The 16,313-nt window shown below is 47.9% G+C and overlaps 1 protein-coding gene across 1 annotated transcript in view; it reads left to right on the top strand.

Moving 5' to 3' along the window:
* Nucleotides 1–15,732, top strand: part of LOC141975307 (protein maestro-like) — a 282,486-nt gene extending 266,754 nt beyond the window's left edge. The window contains exon 6 of the mRNA XM_074935604.1: nt 15,619–15,732. Within this exon, the coding sequence (XP_074791705.1) occupies nt 15,619–15,732 (114 nt within the window). The remainder of the gene's footprint in view (nt 1–15,618) is intronic.
* Nucleotides 15,733–16,313: the final 581 nt, after the last annotated feature.

The following is a 16,313-nucleotide window of genomic DNA, read 5'->3' as shown; positions in this document are numbered from 1 at the left end:
TGAGATGTAAATAGTGAGAGCAGAGAGACTACTGAAACCAGACACCCACAGAAAGCTGCTCCAAGCTGAACACAGAGCTTGTTCAATCCTGGATCATTCACAATAACATACCACGACTGGTAACGTTCAGACATTTCAGGGTGTAATCCCAACTCCATTCCAGTCACCAGGAGTTTTGCCATTGACTTCAGTGGGGCCAAGATTTTACACTATGCTGATGACAACATAGCACATGGATCCTCCCGTATGAAGAACCATGCAGTAGGGGTTCAGTTTCCTTAATCGTTACAGTACTTTTTCTCCTTTTCTCCACTCCAGGCCAGTCCATAAACCTGGGCTCAGCAGACGAGGAGCTGAGATGTCTCCGTGAAGCAGTAACAGCTCCAGACCCCGAGGCTCTGTTTCAGGCATCTTCCAAAATGGCCAGGGTAACTGACTCAAAAAGCTTGTGCGGATGTGCGAGTGACCGGGCACCGTTCATTTGACATTTGCTCTTTCATGATGCCTTTCCGTACTCGGAGCGAGCTGTGGGAGCGGGGCGTTGGTTGCTAGTAACCAGCAAGATGCTTTTCATAGATGTGTGCTCTGAATGCCGCGTAAAAACCAGATTCCACAGAACGTTGCACACCCATGAAAATGCGCACGCGGATGCACACACATGTAACTATCCAGCAGGGCCGGCTCTTGCTTTTTCACTGATCCAGAGCGGTGAAGCACAAAAAAATAATGAAATAAAAGAGCCCCCATGCCGCCCTAAGATTGTCCGGAACACCGCCCCTTGCAATCTGCCGCCCCAAGCACGAGCTTCCTCGGCGGGTGCCTGGAGCCGGCCCTGCCATCCAGCCATCCAGGAGAAAAACTGTGTTAGTGGAACATCAAGCTGAGAAACCACCCAGGATTCATTCTGTCACCTTTTGGGTTTGCCTTCGCCGATATTTGTGTGCATGCCTCTCTTGACTGACTTCTATGTGCTGTAAAAAGATGCAGTGTATGTAAGAGACTACAAAGGGGAAACTTACCTCCTGCATATCCAGTACAATGTTGTGCTGACTGTGCAACAGAGTCTTTGCCTCTAACCTGATATCATTAGTGTAGAAGACAAAAATGTAGTCTATAGACTAGAGAGAGAATTGTAATCCCAAATGGCGAGCTAGACAGGAGGCTAATTCGCCATTTGCTGATGCAGGTATATATATTTTTCCATTTTTAAAAGTGCTGGAGCCAAACATTATTGCGGTCTCTCCTGTTTTTGATTTGTTCCCAGGTTGTTAGTGAGTACTTTCCCTCCGAACAGGCCACTGACTTTACTGAGGCCACATTGGGTGGTCTGCTGTCTGCTAGCCCCACCTGTGCCACGGCAGCTGGACTGTGGATGAAGATCATCCTGAAGGAGTGTGGAGATGCCATGCTGGACAAGGTAAAACTGGGAACTGGAGAGCTTTTCTGCCTAAACTCTAGGCTTTTTGATCTTTGCCCTCATGTGTAAGGAAGAAAAATCTTGCTGTTTCTCCCCCTCGGACATAGAGTCGATTCCATCTCTGTTCCTACCCTAAGATAGGCAATGGCCGAATCAACAGCAGTAGACCGAGATAATCCAAGGGAAAAGGAAGATGGTTGGTTATTTATTGGTCTAGCTTGTTGCCACAGTATTCAGCCAAGAAAGGCTTGAGAAAACAGACTCTGGGGAAAATACAAGAAGACAGAATGACTGGCACTTGGAGGCCTCCAGGTATTAGGAGGCCTATGGCTAAGGGCTACATGGATTAAAAAGAGCACTGGGCTATTGCCACCCTCTTGCCAGGTTTCTGAGCCTGGGCTCCAGCCCGAGCAGGAACAGCTCCACTTTTAGCCCCATCGTGCAAGCCCCACAGGCCCAGGTTGACCTGAGCTCTGAAACTCAGTGCTGTGGGATTTTTTTGCTGTGTAGACCTACCCTCCCTTTAAGAAGAGAAGGAGGGAGGGAGAAAACTCTAGTGTCTTTGGGATCCACTATTTATATGCCTTATTCTGGAGCCCAGTGCATTAGGGCTAGATGAAAGGAGCTCTCCACAAATCTTCTAACAAGGCTGGTGAAAGGCCTCAGGACAGGGAACCCTCGCAGCAGAACTGCCATGTTTGCACAGTGTTTTGAAGATGTGAAGGGCTAGGAATGAATATGAGAGGTAGTCCCCTGTTCACAGTCCCAGGCATTTACACACTGTCTTTAAAGCACTTGCATATTTTGTGCTTGTGGTTGTTGATGAGCTCTGCATTCTTCGAGGCAAATGGTCAGATTTGGCTGCTTAAATCACACCTGCAAAATCTGGGCAAGCAAAGCCACCTTTTGTGCATGTGAACTGGTTTATGTAATGCATAACTGGGCACCACCACATTCAATTACCTGGTATGTCTATGTGTGTGTCAGTGTTAATTTTTACAGCCGTGTGTGGGCAATTTGTGTGGGTTCAAGTTACGCAGACGTATTTGAACATTTGCTTCTTGAAGTGAGGCATTTTTAAAAAAGCAGCAAATGGCTAAAGAAAGGTTTTGATTCTGTAGACTGAATGGAGAGAAAGAAAAAGGGACATTTCTTTCTGGTTTTGTTCCTTCCAGGTGCCCGATATCCTGGCTATACTATATCGCCACATGCCTACTATCCAGGAGGGCGGCTTGAGGCAGTTCCTGGTGGAGGCAGTGTCCATTTTAGCTCACCATCACCAAGAGGCAGTGATCTCCAGCCTCCTCAGCAAAGGTCTGCCGATGGACAGGTATATACCGCTACCTATTGCATTCAGCTTGGTAAAACATGGATCCCACAGCTTTACTAGGAGATGTAGGGCTTCATTTAAGCAGCAGACAGTTTGGGATCATTCCTAAGGGTTAATAGCCTGGCTCTTTCTGCAGGAAGGTCCAAGAACATGTTAAGGTGGGGTGCGGAGAGAAATTAAGTGTCATCCTGTTTCCATTCATTAATAGCTGCTTTGACATCCTAAAGACCTATTTTTACTGGTATAACTGGAGTGTATTGTTGGAAACATCTACCTCTCTAGACGCCTGAATTGAGCTCACTCTGGAAATGAGCAGTGGCTATTGGTTTCCTGGTAGCATGACAGCTTCAGGTGCAAATCCCTGGCTGATTGCAAAGACTAGGGCCAATATTATCATCAGACCTCTGCTTGGCATCAGTGAGGGTGTGGCCGCCAGAGCAGAATTGCCACCCTTGGTACTTAAAAGTGGACTGGAAGCAGATCCATCATTTCATTTAAAGATCCCTAACTGAGTTATCAGTGATCAGTGCTGGAATCTAAGATCATGAGAACGGCCATACTGGGTCAGACCAAAAGGCCATCTAGGCTAGTAGTCTGTCTTGCGACCGTGACCAGTGCCACATGCCCCAGAGGAAATGAACACAACAGGTCATTGTCAAGTGATCCATCCCCTGTTGCCCAGTCCCAGCTTCTGGCAAACAGAGGGTAGGGACACCATTTGTGAAGGGGACATAGGATGGCCATGAATATTCGTTCTCATAGTTGTATGTCCATCTAGTAGGAATCTGGCTTTTCTTTCATCCACTTGCCTTCCAAACCCTAGCTCTTCGGGAGCCACATGCTCATGATTCCATATTGACTGGGAAGTGGAGCAAACAGGAAGTGAGGTTGGCGCTCTGTGTCCTGTTCTTCTGAAGTCTAGTATTAATGGTTAGGCTGCAGGAAGACTAGGTCACTTAACTTAGTTCTGTAACTGGAAACTCCATATTTAAACACGAGGAGCGTTAAAGGAGGACAGGACTCCTAACTCTCTCATCATAGGCAAGGAGAACATTTGGTCTTTACTAAAATATGACGCATTCAGTGTGAGCCACAAAAGTGTCCAGGGCTCACCTGTAACTTCTGTTAAACTGCAGTGACACCGCTGAGCTGTGGAGATCTCTCGGGGGAGACCCCTTGCTTGCCACTCAAGTCCTACAAGCCCTAATAGAGAAGATAAAGACTCCAACAAGAACAGAAGGCAGCATCACCTCAGAGACAGAAATTGACAGGCATTTGGCAGCTGCTGAACCTCTCTCAGTAAGTTAGATGACAGACACGTCTTTCAGGCTTTCCTGTGCCCTGTGACAATCCCGCTGATGGAAAGCGGGAAGTGTGGTATAATATTGGTGTGTGGGCACTATCTCCTCTGATGGACTGTTTCCCTGAGTCCGGCTCTGCTTTCTGTGGAACAAATACGGCAGTTTTAGATACGTTACTGATTTACTTAATACTCTCTGGCCATTAGAAAGTCTTTGGAGCAGGTTTCTCACAGTGCTTTGAAAATCTTTGTTTGGACTCACAGCATGCCTTGGGAGGTCATACACATTTGTACAGATGTGGGAAAGTAAGCCACGAGTTAAGCAAGTTGCTCGCTGTCATTCAAGTTACTGGCAGAAGGGAGAATTTAGTACAGCAGATATCAGAAGGGGAGACAGGGTGTGATGGCGTTGGGAAGAGATCTCCTTTTTTACCATGCTCTCCTTTCAGGCAACATGTGCCATCTTTGAGGTGGTGTCAGCCCTGCAGTCGAGCAAAGCTGTGCAGGAACTGCTCCCAGAGTTGTTTCCTGTTCTCCTGCAGCAGGTCAGCCAAACCCTTGGACAAAAGCTGCCTTTGCCAACGAGAAGCAGCCCGAGCCAATTGCGAAGAGGGCTACAACTTACTGAGGGGAACCCTTGCCGGTAATTAGAAGGAAGGGAGAGAAACAAAGAGAATTCCAGTAGAGTTGTGTGACGCTCCCCAGGAGCTCCCAGGGTTACGAGGCACCTTACCATCATATGCCCTTTGAGTGAGGAAGTCTTGTCTGTGCCTGCTGTGGGTCAGTTCCCTGAAACAAACGCTGGCAAAACAAACGCTGCCACCCAGGCCTCCTCAGACCTCAGTCTCTTTGTACAGGTTAATGACAGGCACACACCAACCCCCGAGTCTTCTGACCATTCCGTAGAGTGTCCAGACCTTTATCCACTGAACTCCCACAGAATGATCAGGCCTGCTGTTCCCAATGGAACAGGACACACCAGTTTATTACTTCTACTTTAGACTCTACACTAGATACTTATACTCTGTACTGCAAAACACACAGCACCTAGATATATTTCTAGTGAAAACAAGAACCGAGATTCTCGAAGAACAGAGATTCCAGTGACCGTGAGTAAGAATGCAAGCAAAAAATGGTTACATTTCAAATGAAATCATATCCTGCTCCTAGAAACTAAACTTAACCAACAGGTTAACCTCCTGTCTAAAGATGTTTCTCACCCAAAGTTCTCAACCAAGCCTGATCGTGACCCCTCTTTCATGAAGCAAACTCGCGGTCCATCTACTTCCTAAGTGAAAGATGTCCCCAAAATAGACTAGAGCAAACCTTTGATGTGTACCCCAAAATTGGGTCCCCACCCCCTGTCTACTTCCTGCTACTTTTCTTTCTTTGAAGTTCTCACAGGCCTTCTCAACTGAATGTGAACCCTGCATGCTTAATGTACATGTAAACAAAGAGATGGATAAACATTTCTTGCCTGAAAGAAAACCATTTGTCACCTTTCCTGGTGACTAGTCCCGAGACACAGATCCTAAGAATGTAATTTTCAACGCATATCCATGACTCTTGACACAGCATCTGTACATGCATTTCACAATGATGTTGGTGACATGGGCTTTTATTTGAGACTCATGGGGCAATCTTTTAGTGAGCTAGAATGTACGTACCAGGCCCCTCGGCACCCACTCTGTGCCCCTCGCCAGTTAACACTAAGATTCCTGAGTCCTCAGTTGACTTCAGCTCTGGTAGCACATTCATGTACATTTCCCACCAATCTCACAACATTATTAGTTTCTCTTCTTGTTGTGTTTCTTTATTCACTGCCAACAAGGTGCTCAAATTACAGACTTCATGGTTTTATAATGTCTCTGAATTTTCCTAGGAAACCAGGATCTCAGCTCTGTTCACAGATGGGCAGCAGGTATCAAATAAACATAAGGAAGTACTACTTCACACAACACACGGTCAACCTGTGGAACTCATTGCCAAGGGGTGTTGTGAAGGCCAAAAGTATAACTGGGTTTAAAAAAAAAAAAAGAATGAGATAAGTTCATGGAGAACAGGTCCATCAATGGCTATTAGGCAAGATGGTCAGGGATGCAACCCCAAGCTCTGGGTGTCCCTAGGCCTCTGACCGCCAGAAACTGAGACTGGAGAACAGGGATTGGATCATTTCATGATTGCCCTGTTCTGTTCATTCCTGCTGAAGAAGCTGGCATAGACCACTGTTGGAAGACAGTGTACTGGACTAGATGGACCATTGGACTGACCCAGTAAGGCTGATCTTATGTAGTGGCCACAGTGGGTCAGGTTTTCAAGATGGGTGCCTCAGTTTTGTCCACAAAACTTGAATTTGTTCAGATGGATGGGTACCTAGCTATGTGATTGCTGGCGCTGCAGACACGAGTATATATTCTGCTCATGCTGTTGGCCCATGTGCAGGCCCATTTTAGGTACCTATATGTGACGGGGTGGTAGGCTGTGCCCCGGCCTCTTCCATGGACACAGACTGCTCTGAGTCCCTCCAAAGTGTTCTAGGGATGCCTGCTCCTGAGATCCTGGTGGTAAGGGCTCTGATGACTGTTTGACCCCAATGGATGATCTTAAGTCACCTTTACGCTTGACCTTTGTTTTCTTTCTCCTCCCTCTTGTCTATACTTTCGTGTCTAGGTTCCTCCAGCCCCTTTACCTATATTTCCTCTTTACCTGGCCCTTCAGGTTTTATTTCCGCCCTCCTGGGCCTCCATACCTGCCTTGGTGTCCCTGTTAGAAAGGGATTCCAGTCCATGCCCAGTAGAAGGCAGTGGGGCAATCCATCCACTACCCCTACATGTTTCTGCCTAAACTTCCCCTTAATTTTCAGAGTCACCTCTGCCATTGGGCAGAATTTATTGTCCCCATGGACCTGGTATTCAGTTTTGATCCTACCTCTGGGAAGTATCCAGTGGGGTTTCACTAACTCCTGCCTGATTAGCAAACAGGATGAAGCTGTGTCCATTAGTCCCTTTGGTGGCTCCTCCCTACCCAGACCGATGTGGTAGGTACTTTCTTTTTTCTTCCCTGCCTGGGAGTCTTGTCCCAACCACAAAACTGGGCAAACCCACAGTCCATTTTCGGACAGTCTCTTTTTAGATGTCCTTCAGGTCCATGTCGGAAGCACACCGTAGGCCAAGCTCCCACTACTGTTCCTTGAGGCTCCTCCCTCTTCTTCTTGCTGCCCTTCCTAGCTGTAGGCACTCTGGTCCTTCTCAAATCTAGTCCCTTAAACCACTGACTCACTCTGGGAATGTCCGCCTCTGCAAATTCCTCTCACTTGAACTGTGGGGTCCAGATGAACTGGCTGGCGCCACAGAACCCATACTCGGGTATGCTCAGGGAGACTCTGAAGAAACTTCCAGAACCATGCAGTCCATGATCTCCCCCACAGTCTGAGTATCTGGCCTTACCAATGAGTGGCCCAATCTTTTAATTTCTGTCCAAATGCACAGAGGCATAATCCCTCAATCCATCTTTCAACTCTACATTTCTGGCAGTACTTTTCCGTGGACAGGCCCCACCTCGTCCAGCATGGCTGCCTTAATCATGTCATAATCTCTTGCCTGCTCATCACTAAAAGCCCTATATGTGCTTCCCCGGTTAAATAGGGTGTCAGTTGAAGGGCCCACATTGTTCTGTCCCTAAGAGGTCTCACTGCTCCTCCTTGAAGAGTAACCAAAAACACATCGGGGTTGTTCGCAGGTCCCATTTTACAGTCTGATCTCCTGTGCCTGGTTTCCATTTCCTGTCACGGGACTCACCAAACTTTGGAGGAGTTGTTGCCAGACCTGGGCTTGCTCCCGTATAAATTCCTGCCGACTCTTTTGCTGTTAAACCTACCAGACAAGGAAAGGCTGTTTTTCTGTCTGCTGGGATTGTTGGAAGGTCTGTCGGGTCTTCTACACCAGTGGTCTCCAAACTAGGGTGTGTGGGATGATCCCGGGGGGTGCGTGGCAGCAGTAGCGCCGCCGGACTGCACTCCGCCATTTTTTTCCTTCGGCAGCAGCTCTGCACGTCCACGGCTGGTGCTCCCCTCTGGCGGCCCGCCTGCGGCAGGTCTTCCATCGGTGGCGAGTCTGCGGCAGGTCACCCTGGGGGTGCGTGAGCCAAAACATTTGGAGACCACTGTTCTACACCAGCAGTTCTCAACCGGGCCGGTTTTAGGGGGTCTGCCAAGCAGGGTTGGCTTTAGACTAGCTGGGGCTCAGGGCAGAAAGCTGAAGCCTTGAGCCCAGCACCTGTACTAAAGCCCCAAGTCCCTGCACCCTGTGGGGTTAAAATCTGGAGCCAGGAGCCCCAAACTCTGATGCCTGGCGGGGCAGAGGCCTGGAACTGGGCCATGGAGTATTTTTAGCATGTTGAGGGTGGGGGGAGGCTCAGAAACGGAAAGGTTGAGAACCCCTGTTTTACACTTCTCTTTGCTGCTTCATCACCCATTTCAGTGTTCCCTCCATCACCCGGACTGCCAGACCTCTACACCGGCTTCTCCAACAGGCTCTCCATTTGCATAGATAACAGGGAAATCCCTGATGAGCCCCCAGCTGTGACAGAGAGGGGTGTTGCACCCCCACATCTTCCACAAACACAGACTGCGTTGAGACTTTTTTGCTTGTAAACACCAACGTATAGTCTATTTAATCCCCCTACCAATACATAGCACCTTTATATTGTATCTCAACTTTCTAAACTCTTCTCCAAAAGTCAGGTGGGGGGTAAGGTGTTTCCACTCAGAGACCTCACTTTGTCAGGCTCTCCTAGCTTTTTGTCTTTCTGTTTCTCTTAGGGTGACCAGACAGCAAGTGTGAAAAATCAGGACGGGGGTGGGAGCGGGGGGCGGGGGAAGGAATAGGCACCTGTATAAGATAAAGCCCCAAATATCGGGACATCTGGTCACCCAAGTTTCTTTCTCTGTCTGTTCCCCTCAAAGGGCTCCTGCCCATATCCTTTTATACAGTTTCCCTGTTAATGGAATGATTGGTTCCTTGACTCACTAGCCCCAATCTGACCTCGTAATCGGGTACACCTCTATCCAATTAGGCCTTCTGTGAGGAACCGAATTAGTACAAATAGTGACCAGAGTGCTGACTCAAGTGCAAACCCTCAGCACTCTGTCACCTCATATCTGGAGATATGACCCGAAAATGTCCATTAGTGATCACCACACTCTATGCCCCCTGTTTCTGGGTCCTGATCATGTATCTTTTCCATATCACTGTACTCTGCTAGTGCCCATACTGCTTGCAGAAAGAGAAAAAGGACTGCAAAATTTTGTCCCTAGCAAAACTATGAGATGTATGAGACTGAAACTTACCTCCCAGCATCAAGTCCTTCCAGGGACACTGGTGTCCAGGACATTGCCAATGGATGAACTGCCGATTGAACAGCAGACCTGAGAAGTAACTGGAGCTTCCTGACTCTCTGTTCAAGCTGCACCTTCCTCCTGATTGCTGCAGTTCTGTGCCTCTCTTTCCCCAGGCTTTCTATCAAAGCATTAGAATCTGTGCTTTTCAAGGGTGGCAATGAGAGACTGGTGAGAGCGCTCAGGAAGCAGAGGACTTGGACTCTTGTGGAAAACCCCAAGACTCACCATGAGGGAGTGTGTCTGCTGGTGAGGTAAGAGATCTAGGAGGCATCATTTTATCCTTGGGAATGAGTAGCCACTAGAGTGGCTGAGAGGGAACCTCCCGTTTATAGCTTTGTGGGCGGGGGGTGCGGGGGTGTCCTGGGTGGAAACACACAGCTCCCACTCCTAGCTATCAGAGCTGTATGCTCAGAGCAGCTGAGTTTTTGAAGTGTGCAATCTAGCCCATGAGCGGTTTCTTTTGTCTTCCAGTCTTCTGCTAAGATCTGGACTCATAACACCTGAGATCATACAGAGCCTCCTCCCCTGGGTGAATTCCCCCTCAGAAAACCACCGAGTCACCAGCACAGCTTTCCTTGCCCAGGTAAGACACAGGGCTCTGAAGAGCAGTTTCACCATTAGACTCTTGTCTGCCTTTCTTTCGGGAGTTGTACAGTTCAGTTCATAGGAGTAATTGTCATTTTAGACGGTAGAATAGCTCCTCCTTTATATGGAAACCTCACCAGGAACTTCACGATACCTTTCTGAGTCCTTCTCTCTCTGTGGTTTTTATTGCCGTCATTGCCTATACTAGCTACACAACCACAGGTGCTGGCTGAGAGAGATACGGACAGAGTTTGGATGAGTGAACCTCTTTTGCCAAGTCCTAGTGCTGATCCTAACCAACAGCTCCTGATTTTGGTTTAGCTCAGCACATCTTCTGAATGAACCGAGCGTCCTAATACTACCAACCAAGCAACCTACAACTACATTAATGTCTATCTTAGGTTCTCATTACTCTAGTATCTGAGGACCTCCAAACTCTTTAATGTCTGTATCCCCACCACACTCCTGCGAGGTAGGGAAGCACTATGTTTCCTATTTTACAGGCAGGGAACTGATGCACAGAAGGGCTAAGTGACTTGCCCAAGGTCACACAGGAAGTCTTTGAGAAAGCAGGAAATGGAACCTGGGTCTCCTAAGTCCTAGGCTAGTGTGGGGATACCTGCTGGAGCATCCTCCCTTTCCACAGTCTTCCTCCAACATCTGCATCATATTTCCCACTTATGCTAAGCAACTATCTTCGGAGCTTATCTGGTTCTAAGAAAAACAACCTCTCTGTGCCTATGACGGGCTGTACCTGGGCTTTAAGGCTCCTTACAAGAGGCCCCGTGGTCCTATTACACCCTGCCCCAGGAAAAGAAGCCCCCAATCTGGGTCTGTCTAGAGAGGCCTCATGAAAGCAGCCAATCCGAGCCCATCAGGCTCGGCTAAAAGGAGGTGAATGAGGAGAGGCTGACGGAACTGGGAATGTTTAGTCTACGGAAGAGAAGAATGAGGGGGGATTTGATAGCTGCTTTCAACTACCTGAGAGATGGTTCCAGAGAGGATGGTTCTAGACTATTCTCAGTGGTAGAAGAGGACAGGACAAGGAGTAATGGTCTCAAGTTGCAGTGGGGGAGGTTTAGGTTGGATATTAGGAAAAACTTTTTCACTAGGAGGGTGGTGAAACACTGGAATGCGTTACCTAGGGAGGTGGTAGAATCTCCTTCCTTGGAAGTTTTTAAGGTCAGGCTTGACAACGCCCTGGCTGGGATGATTTGATTGGGGATTGGTCCTGCTTTGAGCAGGGGGTTGGACTAGATGACCTCCTGAGGTCCCTTCCAACCCTGATATTCTATGATTCTATGATTCTATGAAGGGCTTTAGCAGGTCAGTTTCTGGCAGGAACTGGAGGGGCAAGAAAGGGCGCTGCTCTCTGGCCACAGAAATTCAGGGGACAGCCAGAATTTGATTCTGGCAGCCTTTACTTAAGCTGGGTTTTCAGGAAGAGAGTCCCGAAGAACTTTAACCCTGAGGTGAGGGTGAAGCTAAAAGTGGCCGGTAGGAAGAAGCGACAATGAACTGAAATCAAGCAGTGCCTAGCTCCTGTTTATAGGATCCATGGTTTGGAACCCAGAGTTAGGGGCAGGCCCAGGTTCCCCTACCACCAACAGTGGCATAAGCCCCATGGAGAGGACAATGCTAATGGAGAGCTTGAACAAAGGGCAGAATGTAAAGGACCCGGAGCTGGGGCTGGAGACCCTAGTGAGGGCAATGGGACTGTTCTGGACTACCCCAGAAGGGGTTCATTTGGACTTTGGGACTCAGCCAGAGGCCTGAGCCACAGAAGACTCACTGAGGTCGGCTGGCAGGGTGCACCAGGGGTGAGAAAAGGACTGTGATACCATACCCATCCACTAAGAGGCTCTCAAGAGGTGAGTGGATCCCTATTTTAGTGCCCAAAAGGAAAGCTCCATGTTTTGTAGACCTTTCTCATTTGTGTGGAATACTAAAGTTACAGTGTATTATGTGCCAAGTATCAGAGGGGTAGCCATATTTGTCTGTATCCTCAAGACTGGGGCTGTAGGAGGACTCCTTGTTGTTTTTAGTGTATGACATGTCGGCTCAAATTCTATTCCCAATCTTAACGATCCTATTGGGGCTAATGGACAGGTTGATTTTCTTTCAGCTAATGAGTGATCCCATGCTCAGGGAGAAGAAGTTCCTTAAGCCAGTCTTACACATCTTGGAAGAAAAGTCCCATGATAGGAACAGCATTGTCCGGCAGATGGCTGTAAGAGGCCTGGGAAATTTAGTCTATGGGGCGCCTGAGAAGGTAAGAGAGAATACTGACTAGAATGCAGCATAACTAGAGAAACCAAGGGAAACAGTTGTTCGGAGTTTACAGAGGCTGCACACAATGCACTAGGCCAAATTCTGCTCTCCCGCATACCCGAGTAACCTCTTTGCAGTCAATACAGAGCAAGCTAGATCCTTTGCTAAGCTGGGCATAAGCAAACAATCTGTGCACTTTAATATGACCATGTGTAAATGTCTGCATCTAGGAACGAAAAATGCAGGCCATACTTACAGGATGAGAGACTCTATCCCAAGAAGCAATGATGCTGAAAAGCACTTGAGTCATGGCAGAGAATCAGTTGAGCATAAGGTGTCCCAATGCGAAGTTGTGGCCAAAAGGGCTGAAATGATCCTTAGAGGCATAAAGAGAGGAATCTTGACTAAGAGTAAAGAAGTTCTTTTCCCTCTGAATATGACGCTCATGTGAGCACTGCTGGACTGCTGTGTCCAGATCAGGTGTCCACAATTCAAGCAGGATGCTGATAAATTAGAGAGGATTCAGAGAAGAGTCCCAAGAATTCTCAAAGGATTGGAAAAGATACCTCTAGTGATAGACTCAGGGAGCTCAATCTATTTAGCTTTACAAAGAGAAGGTTAAGGAGTGACTTGAGGACAGTCTAGAACTACTCACATGGGGAGCACATTTTGAGAATGGGTTCTTCCCATTAGCAAACAAAGGGATAAGAAGATTCAATGGGGGAAAATGAAGCTAGACTAATTCAGACTGGTAATAAGGCATTGATTTTTAATGGTAATTTTAATTAACCATTGGAACAATTTACCAAGGGTTGTAGTGGATTCTCTGTCACTAGCAAATTTAAAATCAAGATTGAACGTTTTTCTAAAAGATACACTCTAGTTCCAACAGAGTCTATTTCGGGGAAGTTCAATGTTATGCAGGAGGTCAGACCGGATAATCACAAGGGTTCCTTTTGGCCTTGGAATCTAAGTAACTAGGAATCTAATAATAGGATGACACAGGTGTATTATGGCCCCGAGTTTGGCTCATTGTAGCTGGAACCTGGTCTGAAATATAGCTATAGGTCTCCCGGGGGGTGGGAGGGGGAGATGAAATTCCCACAGCTTCATAACTGCTAAAGAAAACGTATTAGAAGTGTGATCAGTGATAAGTGTTCTTTAATGTCGTATGTTTGTCCAGGTGAAAAAGCACAAGAAGTTTCTTATGGTCATACTGATCAGGGCCTTAAGTGACCCTTTCAGTTCTGAAGTCATTGGCGAGAGCATGAAAGCAGTGGCCAAAGTCCTGAAGGAGCTGAAAGAGAAGGACATAGGTTCTTCCTTCAGAGACCTCACCCAACAGATCCGGACCTACTTTGACAACGTATGTGACCAGAACTCTCCAGCCCCAGTTCAACCGATCTTGATTAGACTCCATTTACTCCCTGGGCATTGCTCATGTCAGAGTGAAGAGATGTTTCGGCCCCAGGGAAGAGAGGTGTTTTACGGAGGAGGAGAACATTAGGAGGATGGGGATGACATCCCTGCTCCCACAGTCTCCCCCTTCTGTTCTTCTTTCTTGCCACTGAGAACCTCAAAGAAAGTCTGAATACTAGATTAGGTAGCTAGATAACCATGAAAAGGGGGTTCCAAGGTACAATAGAGAGTGTTGGGCCTGCTCTATACCATTTTTACATGAGAGGGTTGGAATGATTCCATTTTGCAGAGAATTCTGAGATTTCAAATTTTGGTTTTGTTCCTATTTGTGGGAATCCCTCTCCCCAAACTTCAAAACTCTTTGTGAAACAGAATGACTATTCTCAGCCGAGCTCTATTGAAAGCCTTGGGTCCGGGCAGTCTGCTCTCAATCTATCCCGGTGCTGGGAACCCAGGAAACTGTGGGAGCTAGAAGTGCCAGGGAGTTGCCAATTTGAGAGCTGGGGTCCCAGACGCTGGGGGTTTGGAAGCCCACGATCCCAGTCAGCCTGCTAGATGGGCTTCCAAGGAGCTGAATGGGTGCACTGGCAAGACAGCAGGCAGGTTTCGAAGGACCCCTGCCTGGCTTCTGGAGGAATTTCATCCAAATGGAACTGTCGCTAAAATAGTTTGATGAATCAGCAAATTCGAATCAAAAATTAGTTCATGAAAGTGTTTCCGACTAGCTGTAGTTGGAATCCCTCGACTTGAGCGTAGAAGAGATGGCTGTGCGAAGTACGTGATGTGATTGTCCCTTAGTTACTAACTTGTGGGGCTTTCTTGGCTGTAGGAGGACGATGCTCTTCGTTTATTGTCCTTTGTCCTGTTTGGCATCCTGGCCCGCCTGACCAAAAGAAAATGGAAGGGCTATTTCGCCGAGCAGGTTAGACAGAGCTGGGGCACACTTCTGCTTCACCTGCAAGACCCGAACCCCAGGGTTTCAGTGGTAAGACCGAGAGTGACTTATTTACTAAGCCAAAGGAATCTTCCTCCCAATGCCAGGGGAGCTCTGCTATTCCTGCCTGCTGTGGAGGCCCAAATTCTCCCCTCAGTTCATTGCCCTCCTGCTGAGTCAGTTCCCGCCAGGTTGCTCCATGGCTGCCTCACCAGAATCCAGGATAGGTCATGGGTCTGAGCTCGACAGCTCTCTATTCCTGTCTGTCTCTGCACCCCAGCCCCCTGCCTCCCCAGAACAGAAGAGAGACCTGGTGAAGCAGCTTTCATAAGTAGATCTGTTCCAAAAAGACATTGATGCTACCTCCAGGTTGCAGTGGAAGCTCTCCCCTCTATTAGTCATTCTTGCATGTTTTCTGCCAATTACATCCAGATGAATCCCTTTTTATCCTGGAATAGATGAGCAGTCAAGCAGATGAGTTCCCTTTGAATGACCAAAGCGCTCAGTAGGGAACAATTAAATGGTGTGACACGCTTTCTTTTTTTCAGGAATGCAGAGCTACGTTTCACCTCTGTGTCCCGTTTTTGGGACTGAAGAGGCTCCAAACTGCCGTGAATCAACACCTTGATGGCACAGCCAAGCTGAAGCCTGAAGAGCTCCAGGTGGACATTTGCAGACACCTTGTGAGTGAGCTGTTGAAGTGTCTGAGATTCTTGACTGGAGTGGCATGTGGTGGTATAGAGGCGTGGGGGGGATGTGTGATGGGTAATGGAAATAACGGTCAGAGTGGGATATATGACTGAGGGTGACGGGAAATGTAAATCTGCCACAGATCCCCATTTTTCCCACGTCCACCCAGTCACCTGTTCTTTCTCTGATTTACCTGTGGCTCGTAAAAGCATGTGCTGGCAGTCAAAGGGCACTTCTAGCCAGAGAGAGCTCATGTGTCCCTGATTTCCTCTAGGCCAAAGAGAATGCTGAGCTGCTGGAGAACTTGTACAAAAGCACCATCACGTACTTCTTTAGCAGCTGGGAAGAAATCCGGGCAGTTGCAGCCAAGTTAGCTGGTGAGAGATGATGCCCAGTGTCCCTTTTGGTATTCCCATTGAGGGAGAGAGAAAAAAATCCCACTGTGCAGCACTGAGCTGCCATTAATCTCTCTGTGCCTCAGCATCCCATACATAAATGGGGAGGTTAATATCCCTACCTCTCCAGTGTGGTGGTCGGAGGAAATCATGACTTGCTATAAAGTGCTTTGGGATTGTTGCAGGGAAAGCACGGTGCAGTCATTTAGTAGTAGAGGCTGGGACACTGTCTCATAGGGCATGTTTACACTTGGAGCTGGGGGTCTAATTCCCAGCTTGATGAGACATACCCGCACTAGCCCTGAGTGCTAAAAATAGAGAGTAGCTGCGATGGCAGGAGCAGCAGGAGGTTTAACCACCCCAAGTATGTCCCATCCAAACCCCAGAGTCGATTCTCAAGGTGGCTAGCTCCTCCCACTGCTCGTGCTGCTTTAGCTACATTCTAATTTTAGCATGCGAGCGCTGTGCGAGCTAGTGTGGGCCTGTCCCATTGAACTGGGAGTGATCCCCCTCGCTCAAAGTGCAGACCCACCCACAGTGTTGCTCAGTGCTCTTCACTGCTACTTCATCATTG

The sequence above is a fragment of the Natator depressus genome, chromosome 20 (assembly GCF_965152275.1).
Source record: "Natator depressus isolate rNatDep1 chromosome 20, rNatDep2.hap1, whole genome shotgun sequence".
Lineage (NCBI taxonomy): Eukaryota > Metazoa > Chordata > Testudines > Cheloniidae > Natator > Natator depressus.
Note: the sequence above shows the minus strand (reverse complement) of the source record. Positions and strands in the feature narration are given on the sequence as shown.